Here is a 14,429-nt window from a genome sequence, read left to right as displayed (position 1 = left end):
AAAGAGAGACGGAGTCAGAGAAAGCATCACAGAGAGAGAGAGAGAGAGAGAGAGAGAGAGAGAGAGAGAGAGAGAGAACAATTCAAGTCAAGGTGGAGAGCTACAAGAGAGGTAAACCAAACCTCTGAGACAACACAGTAGCCCACAATAAACAAGGGATGCTTTCACTGGGTAGTGGAGCAGGGAGGGATACATACAGAAAAGAAGATGATGAAAAGAGAAAATACAATAATTTTTTTAAAGAACTAAATGCTACCATTATGTCAGTGAAGTAATGGAGAAGTAATAATGATAATAATAATTCAAATTTACATAGTGCTTTAAAATTCTTTATTCCAATTATCTCACTTGATCTGAAAGCTTCTGCCTTTCCTCAGCTCTCACAGGTCATGAGGTGATGCCAAAGGAGGAGTGTTAACAACCTCTGGTCCTCATTTTCCTGCTTAAAACAAAGGTAAATTTTCAGGAGGAAGCTATAAGGAGTTGTCAGTTGTGTATCCACTAGCATAGTAAAAAAATTTGGATTTTATCTTTTTTTTCTTCATTCAGGTATAACCAAAAAGTCTCAAGTGTGTCATTAGTTGACCAGAACAGGTCTTTGGACATGATCAGATTATTGAAGCATATGTAAAATTATCTAATGATAGTTTAGGCATGTTTAAGGGTTCTAAACTGAACTCAGAAGAATTCCTTAACAAAGATTGTAGTTGGGATCTTGAGTTGTTATGGCAGTCAAGCAAAGTACACAATTAAAGGATTCATTTCCTTACCATTTGTTCGATTTTGTAACTCTATCAAACACGTTTTTTTGTATAGTAACCACTTTTGAGTTGTCTCCTTTAGGAGAGATCCTGTAACCTGAAGGAACCAAAAAAAAAAGTGTCATTCAAAAAACAGCTAGAGACCTAATTGAAGTTATTTTATAATCTAAGAGATGTGCTTACTGCTATATATCTACACCTGAATGTCCTGTGGCAATCTCAAAATCAGCTTGTCCAAAATAGAGCTCATTATCTTTCCTTCTAAACTCACTCACTCATTTCTACCAAGAATACCAGTATATGTATATAGGTTATATACCTATAACCTGGGAATAATCCATGATTCTTCTTTTTAAACCCTTATTTTCTTAGTAACAACTCTAAAACAGAAGCCTTTCCTGATTCATCCAGTCATCAGTTCTGCCCCATCCAAACCAGTATATTTACTTTGTACATATTCAGTACTTCTTACTTATTCATGGGTATTTTGTACTTTCCCAATGGAACATCAAATTCTATATTATTGATCACAGAACCCAGCACAGTGCCTGACATAGAGCAAGTGCTTAATCAAAAGTTGTTGAATGGCTGAACAAAAGTTTGACTATCTTTGGGGAATCCTATAGATATTCACACTTGAATTGGTCTTTCAAGAACTGCTTGATTCTCCCATAAATGTTTCTTTTAAGTACTTTCCCCAAAATTAAAAACAATTATCCTGCCTACTCTGTATCAAGTATTATGCTGAGAAGAATTCTAGAAACATAGAATATTAGCACTGGAAGAGTTCTTAGAAGCAACAAATCTAGGGCAGCTGGGTAGCTCGGTGGATTGAGAACCAGGCCTAGAGACGGGAGGTCCTAGATTCAAATCTGGCCTCAAACACCTCCCAGTTGTGTGACCCTGGGCAAGTCATTGCCTAGACCTTACCACTCTTCTGCCTTGTAGCCAATACATAGTATTGACTCCAAGATGGAAGGTGAGGGCTTAAAGAGAGAGAGAGAGAGAGACAGACAGAGAGACAGAGAGACAGAGAGACAGAGAGACAGAGAGACAGAGAGACAGAGAGACAGAGAGACAGAGAGACAGAGAGAGACAGAGAGAAGCATCAAGTCTAACTCCATCATTTATTTTTCAGTAAGAAAATGGAGGCTCAGAGGAGTGAAGTGATTTGTTTAAGTCACATAGTATAGAAAACAGCACTTGAATTCAAGTCTCCTGACTCCAGTGTCCTTTCTGCTAGATTCTAATGGATTAGAATATGACAGATCTTTTGTCCTCAAGGAACTTATGACATCCCCCCATATAAACTTTTCTCAACCTTTATTACCTTGTAATACAGCACATTTTTTATGCCCTTCTGAGAAGTCTGTTGAATAGTATTTACAATGCACTTCTGCTTTTAGAATGCTTTAACATTTCCTATGTTAACTTCCAAAAACCCTGTAAGTTAAGTATGGAAGAAATTATTATGCCCATTTTACATTTGGAGAAGCTGAAATCTAAAAATTAAGTTAAAAATGTGGTGTAGCCCAAGGTTAACTTAGTTAATAATAATAATAATATCTAGAATTTATACTGTGCTTTAACACACAAATCACTTTACATGTGTTGTCTTATTTCAACCTTATAACCCTGGGAGGTAGGTGTGATCCTTGTTTTCAAGAACTGCTTGATTCTCCCATAAATGTTTCTTTTAAATATTTTCCCAAAAATTATGTTTATCTTTGTTTTATGGATGAAGAAATTGAGGCACAGTTGAATGTGTGACATGGGTTGAGATACATAGTGTCTGAGGTGAAATTTAAATTCCTAGACTCTAGTGGGAAGTTTTCTTGGTTCTTCTGACTTGTGTACTTCTTTCCATTTATAACCAATTGCTTCAATCGCTGAGCACCAAGACTCTGGGCTCATGTGGATTAAGTCTCTTTTGGTAGACTTGAAAGTTATTGTCTCTCTTTAGTTCCATTGCCCTTTCTAGGAGTTACTCCAGTAAAATCTCTAAATATGGTGTACATTTAAGTTCCAAATTTATTCCACTGTGGGCAAAAAAGTTCCAGATCCTATATAACTGTTCAAAATTGAAATGCATATAGGCATCTAAAACCGTTGTCAACTTGAAATCTAGAAACCCCAAGTTTGTAGCAATGTGGGTTCTGAAGACCCTCAAATTTGGCCTTGTCACATGAGAGTTTCTTCCAGAAGGAGCCCCCAGACTCACGAGTTTCAGAATAGCAATAGACCTTAAAGTCCTTGGTGGTCACCTAAGTGGGGCTAGCAGACTCAATTGGATGTTAAGTACCCTTTTGTCCTGGTAGTTTCCCTTCTTCCTGTCCTTTTTCAGGTAGCCCAGCCCTTGAGCTTTCCCTTCTGTGTCTATTGTAAGGCATCAGCCTCTCCCTGATAATCCTGTCTTGAACTTCTCATTTCTGTGTAGCCATTGTAAAGCCAATCAACCACACTCCCCTGTCCCCAGTTCCTGAAGCTCCCCAATTTTCATGGTTCATCAGAGCTATCATCTTGCGCGGTAGTACTCCCTGGGATAGTGTGCCAAAGTGCCAGGGCCTTCAGGTCTTTGTGGTTTGGGGCGTGTGATTCTGTGTGGAGGCCTAAATATTGAACAATATCCCTCTCCTGATTAAAGACTTGTTTTTTCTAATAGTTCTGTGTTTTTTCTAAATTAACATACTCAATAGACCATCAGTTTCTCCTGGTAGAAACCAAACTTGGAGTTATCAAGTTTATTTTTTTTAATGTTTTTACTTTTTATTTTTTCAGCTACATGTAGAAATAATTTTTGACAGTTGTTTTTTAACATTTTAAATTTCAGATTTTCTCCCTCCATACCCTTCCCCCCAGGATGGGAATAGTCTGACATAGAATATATCCTTACTTTTAAGTAATACATATTTCCATATTGCTCGTGTCATGGTAGAAGACACATATCATACATACAATAGAAATCTCGTGAAGAATATATAATGGAAGATGGCATGTTTTGATCTGTACTTGGATTCCAAAGGATAGCATTTTCTTCATGAATCTCTTGTGCTTATTTTGGAGACTTACTTTGCTGATAATGGTTGATCACTGTAAAATATTTTTGTTACTGTATACATTGTTCTCCTGCTTCTGCTTATTTCTGTTGTCATCAATTCATATAAGTCTTTTCAGGTTTTTCTGAACTCATTCTATTCATCATTCCTTATGGTGCAATAGTATTCCATTACAACCACATACCACAACTTGTTCTTCCAATCAATGGGACAACCTTTTAACATTTTGGTAAATCCCAAGCCCTTTCACAGAATGTTGCTATACAATCCCTCCTGGACTTATAATGTTTGTTACCCTATAGTTTGTATTTGTCACAAAAAGCAGGCCGGCACACTGAACAAGTAATCCCTTCCCAACATCAGACCAACACTATTCTAATAATTTGCCAGCTTTGCTCTCTCTGTCTCTGTCTGTCTGTCTGTCTGTTTGTCTGTCCTTATAAATTTATATCCCAGCATTAACTTACAGAATACCTGAAGAGAGCTGAGAAAGATTCCTTGCCATCTCCATAAAACTGAGGCAAGCACATAGCTAGCACCTTCCAGGGTATGATATTCTCATTACATATTAAATAATGACAATAATGATGGCAATTATAAAAACACAATTGATATTTTTATTTTTAAGAACTTTATCTCTCTAAACACTATCTCAGTAAAATAACAGAAAAACAATGAAATAAGTGTTTAAACTAGCAAACACTCTAGGAGTACTTAGTTGTAATTTTTCATATGAACTCTAAAAAAAATTTGAAAATTCAAATTAATAACTACCTAAGTGGTCCCTGACAAGTAATAAAGTCAGATCCCTTAAATTCAGAAATGATGAGGATTTTAGAGTGCATTCAGTCCAATGCTGTTATTCTACAGATGAGAAAATTAAGCTATAAAAAGGGATTTGATTAGAGAAGAAAAAGAAATTGAAGGTATCAAAATAGGCAAGGAGGAGACTAAGCTATCACTATTTGCAGATGACATGATGGTATACTTAAAAAATCCTAGAGAATCAACTAAGAAGCTTGTAGAAATAATCAACAACTTTAGCAAAGTTGCAGGATACAAAATAAATGCACATAAATCATCAGCATTTCTATACATTTCCAACACATTAGAGCAGCAAGAAGTAGAAAGAGAAACACCATTTAAAATCACCCTAGACAATATAAAATACTTAGGAATCTATCTACCAAAACAAACACAGCAATTATATGAAAACAACTACAAAACACTTTCCAAACAAATAAAACTGGATCTAAACAATTGGAAAGCCATTGATTGCTCATGGGTAGGACGAGCTAACATAATAAAAACGACAATTCTACCCAAATTAATTTACCTATTTAGCCCCATACCTATCAAACTACCAAAAAACTTCTTTACTGAATTAGAAAAAACTATAACAAATTTCATTTGGAATAACAAAAGATCAAGAATATCAAGGGAAATAATGAAAAAAAAATGTGAAGGAAGGAGGCCTAGCAGTACCAGATATTAAACTATACTATAAAGCCGCAGTCATCAAAACAATATGGTACTGGCTAAGAGATAGAGAGGAGGATCAATGGAATAGACTTGGGATAAATGACATCAGCAAGACAGTGTATGATAAACCCAAAGAGCCCAACTTTTGGGACAAAAATCCACTATTTGACAAAATCTGCTGGGAAATTTGGAAAACAATATGGGAGATATTAGGTTTAGATCAACATCTCACACCCTACACCAAGATAAATTCAGAATGGGTGAATGACTTGAATATAAAGAGGGAAACTATAAATAAGTTAAGTGAACACAGAATAGTATACTTGTCAGATCTCTGGGAAAGGAAAGACTTTAAAACCAAGCAAGAGTTAGAGAAAATTACAAAATGTAAATTAAATGGGTTTGATTATATTAAACTAAAAAGCTTTTGTACAAACAAAAACTTTTTTTTTTTTTTTTTTTTTTTTTTTTTTTTTTTTTTTTTTTTTTTGACAGGGGTCTAATTACTCAAATATACAAGGAGTTAAAGCAATTGTATAAAAAATCAAGCCATTCCCCAATTGATAAATGGGCAAGAGACATGAATAGGCAATTTTCAGGTAAAGAAATCAAAACTATCAATAAGCACATGAGAAAGTGTTCTAAATCTCTAATAATTAGAGAAATGCAAATCAAAACAACTCTGAGGTATCACCTCACACCTAGCAGATTGGCTAAAATGAAAGAAGGGGAGAGTAATGAATGCTGGAGGGGATGTGGCAAAATTGGGACATTAATGCATTGCTGGTGGAGTTGTGAAATGATCCAACCATTCTGGCTGGCAATTTGGAACTATGCTCAAAGGGCTATAAAAGAATGCCTGCCCTTTGATCCAGCCATACCATTGTTGGGTTTGTACCCCAAAGAGATCATAGATAAACAGACTTGTAAGAAAATATTTATAGCTGCACTTTTTGTGGTGGCAAAAAAACTGGAAAAGGAGGATATGTCCTTCAATTGGGGAATGGCTGAACAAACTGTGGTATATGCTGGTGATGGAATACTATTGTGCTAAAAGGAATAATAAACTGGAGGAGTTCCAGGTGAACTGGAAAGACCTCCAGGAACTGATGCAGAGTGAAAGGAGCAGAGCCAGAAGAACATTGTACACAGAGACTGATATACTGTGGTAAAATCGAATGTAATGAACTTCTGTACCAGCAGCAATACAATGACCCAGGACAGCTGTGAGGGATTTAGGGTAAAGAACGCTACCCACATTCAGAGGAAGGACTGCAGGAGAGGAAACATATAAGAAAAACAACTGCTTGAACGCATGGGTCGGGGTGGACATGATTGATGATGTGGACTCGAAACTACCACACCAATGCAACTACCAACAATTTGGAAATAGGTCTTGATCAAGGACACACGACAAAACCAGTGGAAATGTGCATCAGCCATGGGTGGGGGGATTGCGGGGGGCAAAGGGGAAAGTAGGAGCATGAATCATGTAACCATATTAAAAATGAATATTAATAAATGTTTAAATTTTTTAAAAAAAAAGGGATTTGATTTGTCCAAGGTCACATAGCTTATCAGTTCTTGAAGCCAAGCCTTTGATGATCCTTGCCTTATGTATGTCTGACAAATCAACATCCATTCCACTAATGATTTGATAGTTAGCATATATATCATATTTTAAAGTTTGAAAAGTGTTGTAGAAAATATCTCATTTTATCCTCACAAACCTTTTACTATTTGCATTTTATAGATGAGGAAACTGAGTCGGTAGAGGTTAAGTGACTCACTCATGGCCACACAGCTAAGAAGAGTTTGAGGCTGAATTTGAACCCAGGTCCTATTGACTCCAAGTTCAGTGCTCTATCACTATGCCTTCTTCCTACCCCTAATCTTGTCACTTTTGCTAAGCATGTAAATAGAATGACAACTGTAAGGAGCAGGGTTAAAGAAGAAGGGAAAACAAAAATCAGCTACAAATTAGTTTTGTGGAATTGTACAGACACAACTAGCTTTCAGGATCCCAAACCATAAACTCCTGAGTTCCGATTTTGAAAATTCTAATCCCAAAATTTGAATCTTGAAGGTCCTGGTCATTCAACAGTATCCTTTGTCCTGATTAGACCTAGACTCCTGGAGAAAGAAAAGTTCCTTTCAAAGGGTTGCAGTGGACTTGATTGAAAATCAAGAGATCTGGATACTGACCAAGTAAGCTATTTTGTCTTTCTAGATAGACCTCAGTTGACTCATTTACAAAAATGAGGTTTGATTAGATGATCTTTTTAAAATTTTATTCATTTAGTTATGTAATTTAGAATATTTTTCAATGGTTACATGATTCATATTCTTTCCCTCCCCACTGCCATAGCCAACAAGCAATTCACCTGGATTTTACATGTTTGGTTAGATGATCTATAAGTCCCTTTCCAGTTGACATTCCATGAACCTGGCTTTTCTCTTTCCTGGGATGCCATACAGGCAGAAACTCAAGTGACTATCTTGGCTGAGCCAGTGATGGAGGAGGAAAGAAAATAAAGAGCACATTTCTTTATTTTCTTTCTTTTTTTTGGTGTGTAAAATATAATTCTGTTTTGTGTTACTTTACTGCTACATAGGGCAAAGCATTTCCACAAGGCATATTTTGGACTACGGTCAACAATGAGAACACACAATAATCGTCCAAACTTTCTAAGTAACAATCACTAGACTCATAACAATCACTATGACCCTCTTACATGTGCACAAATATGTATGGAAAAAACTAAAAATGTTAGGCCTGGACTCACATATTTTCAATGGTTTTCCCATTCTAGTGTACTAAGAAATGACATGCACTGTAATTTACCAAAAAACAACATTCGCATTTTGGTAGTTATATGCTACTTCTATTAAACAGTAAAAGTGGACACCAGAACTACAAAGGCAGGCATATGAGTGAACTTTTATTGAGAAAGGGAACTTGACCAATGAAAGAGCAACAAAACCTTAGGCTGTCATTGATAGTCAAGATCTTTTTTTTTTTTTAACTCTTACTTTCTGTCCTCCTAACAACTCTAGGACAGAAGGTAAGGGCTCGACAAACAGGATTAAGTGACTTGTTCACAGTCACTAGCTATGAAGTATCTGAGGTCATATTCAAACCCCAGGTATTTTCAACCACATCCAGGACTTACTTTACAGTAGACATATTTGAGTTTGTGATGCCTAATCATAAATTGTCAAACTTCTTGGCTTTTGACATAATACTTTGATTCCTCTTTAAAAAGGAATATATTAAGAAGAGTTAAAGATGTTTCCTGAAAAGAAAACCCTGAAAAAATAGGGTGGTAATATAGAGGAAGAAGCTATGCAAAACACATGAGTTGCATTTAAAATATTTTCATATTTTCACTGTAATACAAAACACAGTTGCTTACAGAACTGGTTCAGATTTTTAAATACCAGACACACTAAATAAAGTGTTTGCAAGTTACTTACTTTATATGAAATGAAGCTATTAATACTTAATAATAATTCAGGTGTATTTCAAAGAAAACCAAAGAGTCTGTGCATATATGATGTCAATCAAGATCAATAAATTCAGTCAAGCTAGTGAAGGGAAGAGATAGGAAAAAAGAAAAAAGAATCACAACCATCATCTTTCTTGAACACAAACCAATAATTAACAAATTTGTATAAATGCCTACAAATACAAAGAAAACTTCATTCTTAGGAAGTAAATTCCTTTACTTAAAATGTAAATTTTGACATTTCTCATTGAGTGAATTTTTGATGAAAGCTTCCTGCCCCTAAATTCCCCACACTTATTTATATTCCACACCAGGCAGGAATCTATAAGCAAAATTAATCATAGAAGTCTATGAAGACTTCCAGAATAAACATACTAGGGGAACAAAAACAACTTTGTACCCAAGAGAACGTTCACTAACATAGTTAGAAAAAACAAATATTGAAGCCTAAAGGAAACAAGATGAGATCCAGGTTATTTGTCAACCCACCCTTCCTCAGAAAGAAAAAAAGTTGTTCAATGTAGTTTATTGTCACATCATGAGATCATAAAAAATGTTTCCGAATACCAGAAATACTACATTATGGTGAGAGTTTTTCCAGTGTGTAAGTCAACCCAAAGGTCTCACCAATCCTATTGCTTATACAGAACTTAAGTCAAACATACAAGCAAATTTAGAGATTGACTGTGTGGATATAAGAAAAGAAATGAAAAACCAAGGCATTTAGCTGGATAATTCAAGCAAAAACCAAAATCTTGTTTTCATTTGAAATATCAGGCAACTAAAATCAACATCAGAGATTTTGCTTTAATTGCTAAAACATCAGTAATGCATATTAGGAAAAAAAAAAAAACCACTGGGGATACAAGTTAAGAAACCTAGAGTCTACTTCAAAATCTTCCACTGACAAAATATCTGAATTCAAATCCTGAGTCTGCCAATTATTACCTATGTGTCCTTTAAAGGGTCCCTTAACATCAGTCTCTGCAACTGTTCTACACCTGATCTTAGCCAAAAGGCAGAGAAGCCACTATAAAATGAATACTTCTGAGGTCCCTTTCAGTATATACAAACAACTTATTTCTCCCACTACAGTTCAATTTCATGCTCAACAAAATGAACAAAAGGAGTGGCTGTTTTCAAATATTCCTTCTAGCAAATTACTTATTTCCACAATAATTTCAGTCACTCATCAGTAGAGCCACACTTACATATATATTGACTATAGGGATACACAAATACTTGAAAGATGGGAAGAAAACTGACAATGCATAGATTATAAGAAGGTCTGAAATTTGGGCAGCTCAGTAGCTCAGTGGATTGAGAGCCAGTTTGGCCTCAGACACTTCCCAGCTGTGTGACCCTGGGCAAGTCACTTGACCCCCATTGCCTACCCTTACTAGTCTTCTGCCTTCGCGCCAATACACAATATTGACTCCAAGATGGAAGGTAAGGGTTTTAAAAAAAAAAAAAAAAAAAGGTCTGAATTTTAATCTCTCCTTTGAGATTTAATAGCTGTGTAACCCTGAGGAAGTCACTTAATATCTTTCAGTCTCAATGTTCACATCTATAAAATAGGGATAAAAATAGTACCTACCTCATACAGTTGTTGCAATGTCAAATGAGATAATAAATGTAAACCATTCTGTAAACCTCAAAGTATGTATAAATGTTACCTAATTTTATCTACGATTTAATCATTGTATAGAATTCCTAGGGTAGGAACTCCCTCCACCAATGCATATGTTGAAACCTTTCTGTGATTTAATAGATAAGATCTGAGGCTCATAGAGGTTAAGGGGCCCAAGGTTAGACAGTTAATGTCAGTGGAGGAATTTAAATCTAAGTCCTCCTGGTTCTAAGCCAAGGACTCTAGTCACTCTTTCTCTATAACTAAAAAGAAGGGGAGGAAAAAAGAAGGGGAGAAAGCAGAAAGGAAAATAGGTCCAAATGTGGCCGAATTGGGGACAGGCCTGGAAGAAGACACAGAACACAAGCATTTACTTTGTTTGTCATTTGGTAATTCACTGGACTTTACTCCTCTTTTTGTGTTTATTTGTTTGATTAGGTTTTTTTTAAAGTTATTGTTTTCTTTCCTAAAAATAATTTTTAAAAATTAATTTTCATTGGGGCAACTAGGAGAGAGGAGGTCCTGGATTAAAATTTAACCTCAGATACTTCCTAGCCATGTGACCCTAGGCAAGTCACTTAATCCCAGATGCCTAGCCCCTGCTGCTCTTTTGCCTTGGAACTGATACCAGTATGGATTCTAAGACAGAAGATAAGGATTTATAAAAATACATAATAAAAATAAAATGAATTATTATCACCAGATGACCTGGCTAAGTTAGGGAAGATACTAGCCACCAGAAGTGGAAACCTATTGTTCCCCACTGAGAGTATTATAATCCAAAACATAAAGACTATCTGATGAAAACTTATTTCAAAATTTACAAAACAATAATGTTTCTGAGGTTAAGTTCTGAGAATATTAGGATAGATAGAACTATTTTTAGGAATTCTGACACAGAACAAATTGAGGAAGAGATGGGTATTGATGTGGCTTGGAGACAGAAGTTTTGGAAGCTAAGGAGGACTAGAAGAGGGAAGGCTCTCGAAGTATAAGGATGATAGCTAAAAGAGTCTGACCGGGGTGCAATGGATTTTAAAGCAGAAAGTGTGATTGCTGAATGATAGTAGTAGAGGCAGGTTTGAAAGTGGCAATAAGGAGCAAAGAATATGTCAACTCCTTCTCTTGACCTTGTATCTCAAGTAATATGAGAGAAGCAGTGGCTTGGGGTGTCTTCATCTAGGTTTCAATGGATATCAAAACATGGGGGGTGTAGAAAAGGATGATTATGAATAGAGGTGGGTTTCAGAAAGCCTGATAAAAAAGGATATGCAAAAAGGATGGAAACTGGGGGAGAAAAGGATATGCAAAAAGGATGGGAACTGGGGGGAGATCCAAACCAGATAGATATGGGAGGGTAGGTAGGAATGGGAAGGGAAAGGAGTCTATTCTTAGATAGAAGGGGGATCTGAATCACATGGACTGTAAACCATAGAGGCTAAAACCACTCAGTCCAAATTTAAATGTCTTGAGATCCTGACTCTGAGATGGAACCCCCTCAAATGATTACAACAAGCCAAGAAGTTTGGGGAGTAAGGTGAATTATTTGGCAGCAAACAAATAAACTGTTAAATCAATTACAGACGTTTAGTGAGTACTTACTCTATGGACAATTCTGTGCTTGGTGCTATGGAGATTGGGAAAGATGTGAAACATAGTATCTAGCCTCGAAAAATTTTTAAGGGTTTGGGTGAATTGGAAATGTCACTCTTGGCCCTGGTCCTAAGATCCTACCTATCTTTGGCTGATGCTATGTTAATCCTAATCATCCATTTTGGAAAGGGTCCCTACGCTAGGTGATTTAAAGGGTGCCATTCACTCTGGTAGGCAGATGAGTCCAAGAGAAGCACCTGCAACCACTGGAAGTAGAGGGAAAGAGGAGAGATATCCTAGAGTCAACACTCCAGAAGTGGAAGAGTAGAAGTCACCCAGCTGCCAGGGTATCAAAATCTAGGACAAAGCTCCAGGTGCCCTGTAATAGTTGCTGCTCTATAGATATTCGTTGCTAAGAACTGCATCTATGTCCAGCCTTTAATCAATACTCAGAGGAAGCTATGTAAAGTGGAAATTGCTCAAAAAGAATTATTATGCTAAAGCAGCAAATAAAAATTCCAGCATTTTGCAAATTATTCCAACCCTCAATATATTAGTGAATAATAGAATGTACTTGAAGTCAGCAAGATCTGGGTTCCAATCCCACCTCTGACCGTTGTTAGCTCCTTGACCATGGCCAAGTTTCTTAACCTCTCCTTGCTTCAGGAAACTCTCTAAGACTCACCTCCATAGGTTCAAATCTGGTCTCAGCCACTTATTTGTTGTGTGACCCTGGGAAAGTCACTTATCCCTTTTGCCTCAGTTTCTTTACCTATAAAAAGAGCTAAGGGGGCAGCTGGGTAGCTCAGTGGATTGAGAGCCAGTCCTAGAGATGGGAAGTCCTAGGTTCAAATATGGCCTCAGACACTTGCCAGCTATGTGACCCTGGGCAAGTCACTTGACCCCCATTGCCTACCCTTACCACTCTTCTGCCTTGGAGCCAATACACAGTATTGACTCCAAGAGGGAAGGTAAGGGTTTAAAAAAAAAAAAGAGCTAGTTCTCTATAGAAATGGCAAACCACTCCACTATCTTTGCCAAGACCCCAAATGGTGTCACAAAGGACCAGACACAACTGAAATGACTCAACAATAACAACAAGAAAGTGATAGAAGGATCCTTAGAAGTCACCTTCCTTATGGTATAGATGAGGATATTGATGCCCAAATGGAGTCACCCAGCAAATTAATGGCAGCATAGTATAGTGCAAAGGGTACATAGAGTTAGAGGACCTGGGGTCAAATCTCATCTCTGCTACTCAATGACCCAAAGTAAATCACTTAACTTCTCTTAGCCTCAGGCTTCTCATCTATAAAATGAGGGTTTGGGACTAAATGGCCTCTGAGGTGCACTCCATCTCTAAGAACTATGATTCCTCTTTCTTCAGGGTCTCTACTTTTCCAGGATCTTAACACTGGGAACAGTGCTTAAGAGTAGAGATGTCACTTTAGCAATCTTACTTCAAGAAAGAGTTAGACTACATAGATTATTGTAAGCACAATTTCAAATGATTTTTCTTTCATTCTGGGACTCAGACCAAACCTGCTATTCTTTAACTTTGTGAGGCAATGAAATGGAGTATAACATCCATTGGCTAGGGAATCAGGGCACATTGGTTCTTCAATGAGAAATAGATTTAAAATTGGAAGGGAACTTAGAGCTCCATCTAGTCCAAGCCCCTTATTTTAAAGACAAGGTAATTGAAACCCAGAAAGGTGAAGTTAATTATTCAAATTCATACAAGTAAGCAAAGGCAGAATTAGAACCCAAGTTTGTCACAACTTTTTAAGTTATTTGTTTTTTTTTTAAAGAATTTTCTTACCGGTTTGACTGAAAACTGCAGTATCAGTAGGAGGAAATACTGAGCAAAGACTGGGAAATAGAGCTTCTTATGGGAGTGGAGCCCCTTGGTTTCTTGGAAAGTGGCGGCATCCATTAGAGAGGCAGAGGAATATGGTAGAGGCCCTTCTTCTGTCCTTCAAAACATCACACTGCTCACTCCTGGGAGCATCTCCCTCTCTGAATTTTCACAAAGTCCACACAATTCTCTGAAGAGCCTGAGGTACACTTCAGCCACTTCTCCCTGTCTTTACTACTTATATAGTCATGAATCCTTTGCATAAATATTCCTTATTTTGCCCTCCTCTTAGAGTCCCTTACTTGATCTCATTTAAATCTGAACACTTCTGGAAAGGTCTAATGTCTCTCCAAGGTTTTTAACTCCAGCCTCCTTATCCAACCCCTCCTCCTCCTTAAAAGGCACAGACAATTTTTCTAGAGCTGTGCTCTCAGCAACTTCCTCAGGCAAGACAGAAGAGAAAATGAGAGGTGTCCAAGGCATTTCCAAAGACTTATAGCCCCTGCTAAATTTACATGACAGTAATAACATTAAGAGTCA

General features: G+C 36.8%; 1 protein-coding gene across 1 annotated transcript in view; it reads right to left on the bottom strand.

Annotated features, from left to right (window-relative positions):
- The window catches only part of GLP2R (glucagon like peptide 2 receptor), a 60,469-nt gene extending 46,427 nt beyond the window's left edge, over positions 1-14,042 (bottom strand). Inside the window, 2 exon segments of the mRNA XM_044673893.1 lie at positions 771-858; positions 13,854-14,042. Coding sequence (XP_044529828.1) covers positions 771-858; positions 13,854-14,042 — 277 coding nt within the window.
- Between the last annotated feature and the right edge of the window lie 387 nt (positions 14,043-14,429).

The sequence above is a fragment of the Gracilinanus agilis genome, chromosome 4, assembly GCF_016433145.1.
Source record: "Gracilinanus agilis isolate LMUSP501 chromosome 4, AgileGrace, whole genome shotgun sequence".
Taxonomy (NCBI): domain Eukaryota; kingdom Metazoa; phylum Chordata; class Mammalia; order Didelphimorphia; family Didelphidae; genus Gracilinanus; species Gracilinanus agilis.
The sequence above is the reverse complement of the archived record's forward strand: the minus strand, read 5'-3'. Positions and strand labels throughout refer to the sequence as shown.